General features: G+C 40.9%; 1 protein-coding gene across 2 annotated transcripts in view; it reads right to left on the reverse strand.

Annotated features, from left to right (window-relative positions):
- Positions 1 to 10,370, reverse strand: part of map4k5 (mitogen-activated protein kinase kinase kinase kinase 5) — a 190,308-nt gene extending 179,938 nt beyond the window's left edge. For both annotated transcript variants that reach the window (XM_072568678.1, XM_072568679.1), the window contains exon 1: positions 10,100 to 10,370. In XM_072568678.1, coding sequence (XP_072424779.1) covers positions 10,100 to 10,213 — 114 coding nt within the window. In that variant the 5' untranslated portion in view covers positions 10,214 to 10,370. The remainder of the gene's footprint in view (positions 1 to 10,099) is intronic.
- Positions 10,371 to 11,009: the final 639 nt, after the last annotated feature.

The raw sequence follows: 11,009 nt of genomic DNA on the forward strand, positions 1-11,009 counted from the left end.
GACTTACATCTGAAGTGGTGCAGAGTTCTCAATATCTTATCCAAGGATACAAACTCGTCAAAAGATATAACAGACTTCATTTACAATGTTGTCTAGCATAACGCATTGGAATTACAAAGAGAGACTTGCATCAAGGGTTTCTTCTTTCTCTCAAAAAGGGTCAACTCAAAATCATGAGAGAAATAAGGATAATGTTTCCGAAGTCACTGAGACAGTAACATTGCGTCAAAAATTTCAGCGATCACAAAAGTAATAAAACGAGCGATGATTTTTCTTTTTAAAGTAATATTCAAACAAATTGTGCGTTATGTTGAAAACTATTCAGGAAATAAATTGAGTTTTTTGCAAGGACATGGAACTATTAAAAGTGAGCGTTGCAATTCCCAAACTTTGGATCGCAGCCCAATTTGAGGTCACCGAAATAGGGAATGGGGTTATAAATATTTCTGCTAAATTTTGGCCTCAACATGCGGAACATAGTTTTAATGATTTCAACAAACGAGAATTTGCCTGTTTCTAGCACGGAAACAAGTGAGTTTTGAAACTCAATTCTCGGCAGTAGTTTCCATTGTTTCGCTGCTACCACAAATTCAACAAACAGCTCACCTGATGCATAAGATCGCTCAGGACTTCACGATTGAGCTGTCTTTCCTGAACTTGACCATTGTCGCTAGCAGGCTCAGCTGGAACTGAGCATACTAACCGGTCCTCCTTCACCGCCACAAGTGAGTTATTATCATACCCAAAAGGCAGCTAGTTGCCCACTGTGTCTCTGGGGAGCCAGAGTAAAAATGGCTGTTAACAGCCACCAAATCGGTAAATAGTTGCGATCTTCTGTAATCATGATCTGTTGTCCGATTTCAGTGGCACCGCAACATTCTGTTACAGGATACAGCGGGGTTCTAGACTTCATAAAACAGCATCTCTATTACCTAAGTTCAAATGCTTCCTTAGTGTATTGTGCAATGATAATTCAAAAAAAAGGCGTGATTTCGGGCACACTACATCTATTATGTGAGGGGTAAGTTGGAGCAGAACAGAAACAAATGGGTGAGGAACTCAGCAAGAATTGCCTTCAGTTTGACTAGGTGGGAAACATGGCAGAAATTTCAAGTTGAAGCTGTTGAGGATGTCCGATTTAGACTGACCCTGTGGCTCTTCTCTGACGCTTTTCGGACTTGGGGCGACATTAAATGCATTGGGTGCAGGAGTTGTTCGGATTGTTTGGAAGTGTTAGACCGGGTACCCGTGGGCCCACGACCTTTTCTGAAATTTTCTAGGGATCACTCACCTTTAACACGCGAAATTGAAGAGCTCACACTGATGTCACTGTTGTATTTCGGTTTTGGTTTTGCAGCTATCTAGGGTTGCAATTTCAAATACTAATATTGCAAAATTATTTGGGAAGCACTGGGCAAATACCATCTTAGACGCTGGGGCTTCTGCATCACATTGGAAGCGTCCCTCCTAACGTGTCAGAACGTCTGGATTCAAGTTGCACCTGCTCCAGGAGGGTGTCATAACATGTCTGGACAGTATGGTTAATTAAACATGTATACGAGGAGGCCAAGTGAGCTAAATGGTCTACTTATGTGCAAACATTTCCACTGCTAAAATCACTTAAATTTAAAAATTAAGCAATTGTTTAAACTGAGCAGCAAAACTAGAGGGCATAGTTTTATGGTGAGAGGGGCAAGATTTATTTAAAAAGGCCCCGAGAGGCAACTTTTCACAGGGGGTAGTTTCTATGTGGAATGACCCACCAAAGGAAATAGTAGAAGCAAGTGCAATTCAGACATTTGGACAGGTACATGGGTGGGAAATGTTTAAAGGTATATGGGCCAAACACAGGCAAAAGGTGACTAATTCAGTTTAGGAAACCTGGTCGACATGGAAAAGTTGGACCAAAGGGTCTGTTTCCTTGCTATAAAACTATGAGCAAACTGTACAATTTGCTGTTGTCAATCACAAAGTTGGCATATATTGTCTATTTAACACACCACAGCAACGTGTTCCATCCAACACAGGTCTACTTAATACTTCTAAGATCGTGTCAATGCAAAGTTGATCATTCTTTCTCCAATTTTTATTCAACAACACCTATTTATATCAAAGTTCCATTGGAGTATTTGGTAAGTGACAGAAGAACATATTACATGATGCTTGAGTATTTTTATATCAAATCAGATCAGATTTGATACAAATGAATCAGACTGTAATTATTTTCTGTCTTAAGTGCATTAACTGTTCAGCTGATTCTGAAGTGCAGGCACAATGCTTTCAAGGCAATCGTTGCAGGGTGGAAAATAGTAAGATCAATTTTTTTCCCATCAACTCTAGTGGAGAAGCTTTGCAGTCCATTCATTAGATGACACACCTACAATCCAAATGCCCTTTATTAAAGTCCAGCATGCCCCTTTCCTTAAAAACATTGAGGGCTCAAGACAAAAAATGTTACCAAGTTATCACCTTGTAATTGAATTGCACTCTGCCTCACAAATGAAGACAGGCAAAATAGACCCAACATTTCTATAGCATTGATCTTAATTATGGAGTTGTGAAATAAACTAACAGCATTGCACTTTCAAATATTTATTTTTGGCATGCAACACCAACTGTTGAGGCAACAGCCTCAGGATTTTAAAAAGTGCAAAAGGACTAAATTAACAAAATTCTCAAAACCATAACAACTAAAAAGTCACTCATTCAATTCTGATAATATTCATAACATTCATCTGAACCATGATGTACACATCCATATTTCAAAACATTTACTTTTGCTATGCTTTAGATGGGGAACAAAAAGGAAAAAGTGTCTCTCAAACTTGATTGGTTTTTTTTGAAAAAGTAACAAAGAGGATTGATGAGGGCAGAGTGGTTGACATTATCTATATGGACTTCAGTAAGGCATTTGACAAGGTTCCCCATGGGAGACTGGTTAGCAAAGTTTGGTCTCATGGAATACAGGGAGAACTAGCCATTTGAATACAAAACTGGCTCGAAGGTAAAAGACAGACAGTGCAGGGTTGTTTTTCAGACTGGAGGCCTGTGACCAGTGGAGTGCCACAAGGATTGGTGCTGGATCCACTACTTTTTGTCATTTATATAAATGATTTGGATATGAACATAGGAGGTATAGTTAGCAAGTTTGCAGATGACACCAAAATTAGAGGTGTAGTGAAGAAGGTTACCTCAGATTACAATGGGATCTTGATCAGATGGACCACTGGGTTAAGAACATCAGATGGAGTTTAATTTAGATAAATTCAAGGTGCTGCATTTTGGAAAATAAAATCCTAGCAGGACTTACATACTTAATGGTAAAGTCCTAGGGAGTATTGCTGAACAAAGAGACCTTGGAGTGCAGGTCCATAGCTCCTTGAAAGTGGAGGCACAGGTAGACAAGATAGTGAAGGCTGTATTTGGTGTGCTTTCCTTTACTGGTGAGAGCATTGAGCATAGGAGTTGGGAGGTCATGTTGTGGCTATATGCGATATTGGTTAGGCCACTTTGGAATACTGCGTGCAATTCTGGTCTCCATCCTATCTTGTGAAGGATCTTACGAAACTTGAAAGGGTTCAGAAAATATTTACAAGGATGTTGCCAGGGTTGGAGGATTTGAGCTGGAGGGAGAGGCTGAACAGGCTGGGGCTGTTTTCCCTGAAGTGAAGGCCGAGGGGTGACCTCAGAGATTTATAAAATCATGAGGTGCATGGATAGGATAAATATACAAGGTCTTTTCCCTGGAATATGGGAGTCCAGAACTAGAGGGCATAGGTTTAAGGTGAGAGGGGAAAGATATAAAAGGGACCCAAGGGCAACATTTTCAGGCAGAGGGTGGTGCATGTACGGAATGAGCTGTCATAGGAAGTGGTGGAGGCTGGTACAATTGCATTATTTAAAAGGCATCTGGATGGGTACATGAATAGGGAAGGTTTAGAGGGATATGGGCCAAGTGCTGGCAAATGGGACTCAATTCAGTTGGGATAGCTGGTTGGCATGGACAAGTTGGTCCGAAGGGTCTGTTTCTTTGCTGTACACCTCTATAACTATATTTCCCTTATTGTAATCAAAGAAGGGAGTTGGCCGTGTAACGATAATGTCACTTGACTAGTAACACAAAACACCAGGTGGAGTTCAAATTCCACAAGAAATTTTAATTCCAAGTTTAAAAAAAACAGCTGGATTCCAAGTTTTTAAAAAAACAGGGTTGTGTAACCACTATCGATTATCATTAAAAAAAGCTACCTGGTTCACTGATGTCCTTTAGGGAAGGAAATCTGCCATCATTACCTGAATAAAAAACCAAAAGAACTGCAGATGGAAATCAGAAATAAAAAACAAACTGCTGAAATGTCAACTCTGATTTCTTTCCACAGATATTACCAAATCTGCTGAGTTTTTCCAGCAATTTCTGTTTTCTTTTGTCATCCTTACCCGATGTAGCCTACATGTAACTATGTGTAACTTGAACAAATATTGTTCATGCTTAACTGCCATCTGGGTCATTAGGGATTCTGAGCAGGAAATGCTGCCCAACCAGTGATGCTCATATCATAAGTAAATAAAAGAAAAGCAGAGTTATAATTATGAATATACAACTGAGACCAGTTCTTCTTACCATGCCCTACCAGTAATAGTTTTTACACTTAGAATTAAATTATGTATTATTTGTTCAATTTGATTACTCCAAGTTAACTGGAGAACACCCAAGGCATGGATCAATTTGAGCAAAAAAAAAACAGCTGGTAGTATATTCATAAATATACTGTATTCAAATGCAGAATAAGCAACACCACATTATCACATTGTAAAGTTATAATGTAGGGTAATGAATTTGTCTCTAACAAAGGGAAAATTCTTCCATGATCGATAATTCATACAACAGTTTATTTCTTACATATCTCAACAACAAGAGCTTTGAAAAGCACTGCACAAAGCCACTTTATCTAGTCTACTGGTACCATTCTAACGTACCATTCTCCACATCACACTAATCTACTTAGACACAGGCGTTACAAATACTGGAGTAAGTCAGACTATTTACATAACTGACAATTTGCATTTGTACAGTGTCTTGGGACAACAGGAAAACAAAACTTGACAGTCATATTACCAGATAATGACAAAAGACATAAAGCTTGGTCGTTGAGGTAGATTTTAAGTACTGTTTTAAAGTATAGAGGTAAGGTTTATGGAGTGAACAGCTGAAGATACTCTGCTAGCACCTAAGGTAAAACAAAGAAAAACACAAGCACAAGAGGCCAAGTTAAAGGAGTACTCTGATCTGAAGTATTAACTAAAAGACAATGCAGCAAGACCATGAAAGGATTTGAAAATGATAAGAATTTGGAAGAACAATGTTGTGAGACATCAACAAGCTTAGCTCACACAGTACAACTTATTGCTATTGGTTCAAGAAAGCAGTTTACAACCACCTTCTCAACAGCAATTAGGAAGGGTAATAAATACTAGTCGAGCTAGCAACGTCCGCATCCCATGAGTAAATTTTTAAAATAAAATTAATTCAGTGAGAGTTGAGGTAATAAATGAACAGGAAGAGATATGAGTATATGCTGTAACTGGAGAGTGGCAGTGTTACTGCTCTAAATTGCTAGCTAGAGAACAGGTGGAGAAATAGATGATAGGTGATGATAGGACATTTAATCCAGATGAGATTCTATGATTGAGAAACACAGCTAACCTTTCAATCCCAGTGTGAAGACAATGCCACAGGAAACTGCAATACGCACAACAGGGTATGCAAACACACAACAAACTGCCTGACATTAACCATCTCTTTAAAAAAAAGTCCATCCCCTTGACATACATACAACAGTATTACCATTGGTAAATGTCCTACATTACCATCTTGGGAATTACTTTTGATTAGAGGTTTACCAGTTCCTGAAATATTGCTGTTACAAACAGTAGGTCAGACCAACAGCCACTCTCAGACACCAACTCACCAGAACGAAGGACCCGATACCCAACATGAGCAAAACCAATGTAGTGTACAAAATCCCATGCAAAGACTGCACAAAACACTACATAGGACAAACAGGAAGACAGCTAACGATCCATATCCATGAACACCAACTAGCCACGAAACGACATGACCAGCTATCCTTCGTAGACACACATGCAGATGACAAGCAACATGAATTCGACTGGGACAACACTACCATTATAGGGCAAGCCAAACAGAGAACAGCCAGGGAATTCCTAGAGGCATGGCACTCATCCACAGACTCTATCAACAAACACATCGACCTGGACCCAATACACCGGCCACTACAGCGGACAGCTGGAACTGACAACCGGAAGCGGCAGAGACAGGCCACTATAAATGCCGGAGGAAGCAGCACAGAAGCGCTTCACAGGAGGCTTCCAAGCACTGAGGATGTCACCTAGACAGGGGACAAAACGTTTGCAAGACAAATTCCCAGCTCGGCAAACAGAACCACAACGAGCACCCGAGCTACAAATCTTCTCCCAAACTTTGAGTAGGTCAGAGGTTGAGCATTCCTTACCTTACAACAAACCAAAGTCTCTCAACCATCTGCAAAGCACAGAAATCAGCAGCATGGTGGAATATTATCCACTTGCCTAGATGAATGCAGCTATAATACCACGCAAGCTGTTTGACACTACAAGAAATGGAATACAGGGAGAACCAGCCATTTGGATACAGAACTGGCTCAAAGGTAGAAGACAGAGTGTGGTGGTGGAGGTTTGTTTTTCAGACTGGACGCCTGAGACCAGTGAAGCACCAGAAGGATCGGTGCTGGGTCCACAACTTTTTGTCATGATTTTGATATGAACATAGGAGGTATAGTTAGTAAGTTTGCAGATGACACCAAAATTGGAGATATGGTGGACAGCAAAGAAGGTTACCTCAGATTACAACAGGATCTTGATCAGATGGGCCAAAGGTCTGAGGAGTGGCAGATGGAGTTTAATTTAGATAAATGTGAGATATTGCATTTTGGGAAAGCAAATCCTAGCAGGACTTCTACACTTAATGGCAAGGTCCTAGGGAGTGTTGCTGAACAGAGGTACCTTGAAGTGCAGGTTCATAGCTCCTTGAAAGCAGAGTCGCAGGTAGATAGGATAGTGAAGGTGGTGTTAGGTATGCTTTCCTTTATTGGTCAGTGCATCGAGTACACGAGTTGGGAGGTCACGTTGCGGCTGTACAGGACATTGGTTAGGCCACTGTTGGAATACTGCATGTAATTCTGATCTCCTTCCTATCAGAAAGATGTTGTGAAACTTGAAAGGGTTCAGAAAAGATTTACAAGGATGTTGCCAGGGTTGGAGGATTTGAGCTATAGGGAGGTTGAATAGGCTGGGGCTGTTTTCCCTGGAGAGTCGGAGGTTGAGGGGTGACCTTATAGTGGTTTATAAAATCATTAGGGGCATGGATAGGATGAACAGACAAAGTCTTTTCCCTGGGATGGGGGAGTCCAGAACTCGAGGGTATAGGTTTAAGGTGAGAGGAGAAAGATCTAGAAGAGACCTAAGGGGAAACTGTTTCATGCAGACGGTAGTGTGTATATGGAATAAACTGCCAGAGGAAGTGGTGGGATCTAGTATAATTGCAACATGTAAAAGGATGGATATATGAATATTAAGGGTTTGGAGGGATAGGGGCCGAGTGCCGGCAAGTAGGACTAGATTAAGTTGGGATATCTGATTGGCATAGACGAGTTGGACCAAAGAGTCTGTTTCTGTGCTGTACACCTCTATGTCTCTATGACATGGCAGTTAGTTTTATCTGTATTCCACAATTTACTTTAAAACATTCAATCCCTCCACCAGCATTGTGTTCTCTGAATTATATTTGCAAGCAATATCTTGCTTTTAAAATTCTTATCCTTGTTTTCAAATGTCTTCTTAAAGTTGTCCCCATTCTCTCTCTACATCCCCTCCAGCTCCATAACTCATTTGCACTCCTCTAATTTTAGTATCTTGAATATCACCAATATCAACCACTCCTTCACTGGTGGTCATATTTTCGGTTCCCCAGACACCAAGCTCTAGAGCACCCTCACTAAATTGCTCTGTTACTTTCCTCATTTTAAGATGCTTTTTGAAGTTTCTTTCAGTCATCTGAAACATTACCTCACATGACTCAATGTCATATTCTCTTTATAATGCTCTTTTGAAGTACTGAGATATTTAATTATGATAAAAGGTGTCATATAAATACAAGGTGTATAAATGATGAACTTTATAAAATATCAGTATTGGTGTTCAGGGCAACTAGCCTTGTAAACTAACAGGGTAATGCTTCGTGCGTTAAATAATTTTTTTAAATTTATGGCTTAGATTGAGAAATTGTCAGTTATCTTTCTATACATATTAATTCTACCAGAGTTTGGATTGAGAAACAAGTTATTAAAACCTGAAAAGATAATGAAAACTCATGTGGATCTACCATTACGTAATGGTTAGAAGATAGTATGATAAAATGATCACAAGCTAACAATAACACTGGAAATTATAACCTCGTCACTGATTTATTTATGGCAACATATTGCACAAATCTTCCTTTGTATTTTAAGCTAAAAACAGTTTGAGGATCTACCAAGAGAGCCGTCTCAGAACAACATATACTAGAACATTTTTCACATTGGTCCACAATTAGAACATACTACTAAATTTTATAATAAAATTACTTTTGTAGTAAATGCAAACAATAGCCAACTCTGACAATTGCACAACAAAAACACTGCTGACCCTGTCCTTAAAATACCACTCCATTTCCAACCACCCTTTTACCCCAAAGTCCTTGAATACCTCTCAAATTGGTCCCACGTCAGTTTCCCACTTCAAATAACATCACGTTTGCACTCATATCAGCACAAGAAAACAAGATGAATCTAAATTCATAAATGTGCACTATTCCCTCCAAACCACCTATGTTGACAGACTGCTCAGACATCTAATCATGAACTCAACCACAAATTTTACCAGTGAAGTGAAAGTCATCTTCAAATCCCAAACTCCAAACATTGTGACCACTTCCTGTTAGATAAAATTTAAAAAGAGGTTGGAGGGTATTGGTGGGAGATCCCCTGAGGTGATGAAGTTGTCGATGGTCTGGGAGATGATAATTTGATGATGAAGGCAAGGTTGTGGTCAAGGGGACAGTAGGAGGTGGTGTCTGCAAGTTGGCATCTGGCTTCAGAGGCATAGAGATCAGTGCACCAAACTGCCACTGCTTCCCCCACACCCCCTTGTCCACTGGTTTGATGGTGAGGTTGGGCTTGGAGTAGAGGGAATGGAGGGCTGCACATTGTAAGGGTGAGAGAGGCGTACAAGTTGAGGCGGTCAACCTGAAATACCACCCTTTGGCTGATCCAGAAACTATTAATGGAAAACAAAGAACCAACAGCTAACTTTTCAAGTCCAGTGACTCCTCTGAATTTTGAGGAAGAATCACTGGACTCGAAACATTAACTTTGCTTTCTTCCCACATATTCTGCCAGACCTGCTGACTACCATAATTAATGTTAATTCCTGTTGCCTGCTGCGATCAAAGATAGTTTCGGCTGATAAGTTGATTGAAGAACATACGTCAAGGCTACCGACTAACTGTCACCATCCTAGTTTATAAAGAAACTCTCTGTTCTCCTTTCCGTGATCCACCAGGTGACCAAGTATGTATTGGAAAACAAGTCATTTTATTGCTCCAACATCTATTTGTCTATCCTTTAAAACAGGCTAACATTCTGCAAGCGATATTTGTTCAATCAGGGGAAATACCGAAAGCTCGAAAATCCTTTTTTTTTGTTTTTATTGAAACCGAAGCTCAACAATCCAAAGGCTATTTTTTTTACATACTACAGTTTTGTGGTTGCCGGAGCAGGAGCCTTTGCCCGTGCCCCACTATTCACAAACTGCTTGTAGTAGAGCAGTTCCAGCCTAGTGCCGGTGTCCCCCTCCAACACAAACACACACTCCGGAGAGAGGGGCGCAGGCTGTGAGACACGCCGGCATGAAAAGGCCTCTCGCCCAGCCTCGGAGTCGCCGCCAGTAACGGCTGCCCGGGGTCGGAGTGGGGCCGCGCGCGCGCACACACACACAGACAGACCTTGTAGACATCGCCGTAGGTACCGCTGCCGACCCTCTGGATCAACTCGAAATCCGATTGCGGGTTCTTCCGCAGGATATCCCCGCTGGCACTCGCACGGCACTGCGAGCTCATCGCGCTCTCTCTCTGTCTGTCCTCTCTGACCGGTAGGGGTAACCAGTGTCTCCCCCCACCCACCCCTCCCGAGATAGACCCGGATAAGAGGAAACTCCGAAGCAGAAGCAGCAACAGCAGCACCAGCCGCCGCTCTCTCTGCGCCTTCACTCGGCCGCCTCCAAATATGGCTCCCGTTCCATTTCCTGCGCGCGGCGGCGGCGGCAGCTCAAGTTGCCCCAGGCTGGACTCTCGCGCACTCTGCACTCACTCAGATCATCTTTGGTATTGGTTTTTTTTAAAAAAAAATCGATTGTGTGGGTTTATTTGGGGGGATGGGTGTTTCCTTTTTTGCAAAATAAAATATATTATTTTTCAACTGTGTATGCTAATAGCTCCCAACACAGCACTTTGATTGTTACGTTTCCCTCTGCGACCCGCATGTCATTTCCTTCTGTTGACCTCAGAAATCAACAGCAAGTAACTTGAATGTCAACAAATTATTCATTTCTTTCTTCTGTATTTATATGTGTGCCAGCGCGCGTTTGTTTTCTTTTGCCAGCATGTCAACGATTTGAACGGATTACATTTGCTACTTATTTATTAAGGAGTGTTACAATATTATTGTTTCTCCTCACAAACTCTATCAAACTGTACTGTGCAAGGTTTCACTCTTAATATTTATTAATCTTAATTTATTTTGACTTATCTGATATGTGACTACCGAAACATTTTACGCATTAATGTTGCCACCTTCCGAATTTTACGGGAATTACGAAATATATCTGTCAGTTTATAGTTTATAGCGCACAGACCT

The sequence above is a fragment of the Chiloscyllium punctatum genome, chromosome 4 (genome assembly GCF_047496795.1).
Source record: "Chiloscyllium punctatum isolate Juve2018m chromosome 4, sChiPun1.3, whole genome shotgun sequence".
In the NCBI taxonomy this organism is placed as follows: domain Eukaryota; kingdom Metazoa; phylum Chordata; class Chondrichthyes; order Orectolobiformes; family Hemiscylliidae; genus Chiloscyllium; species Chiloscyllium punctatum.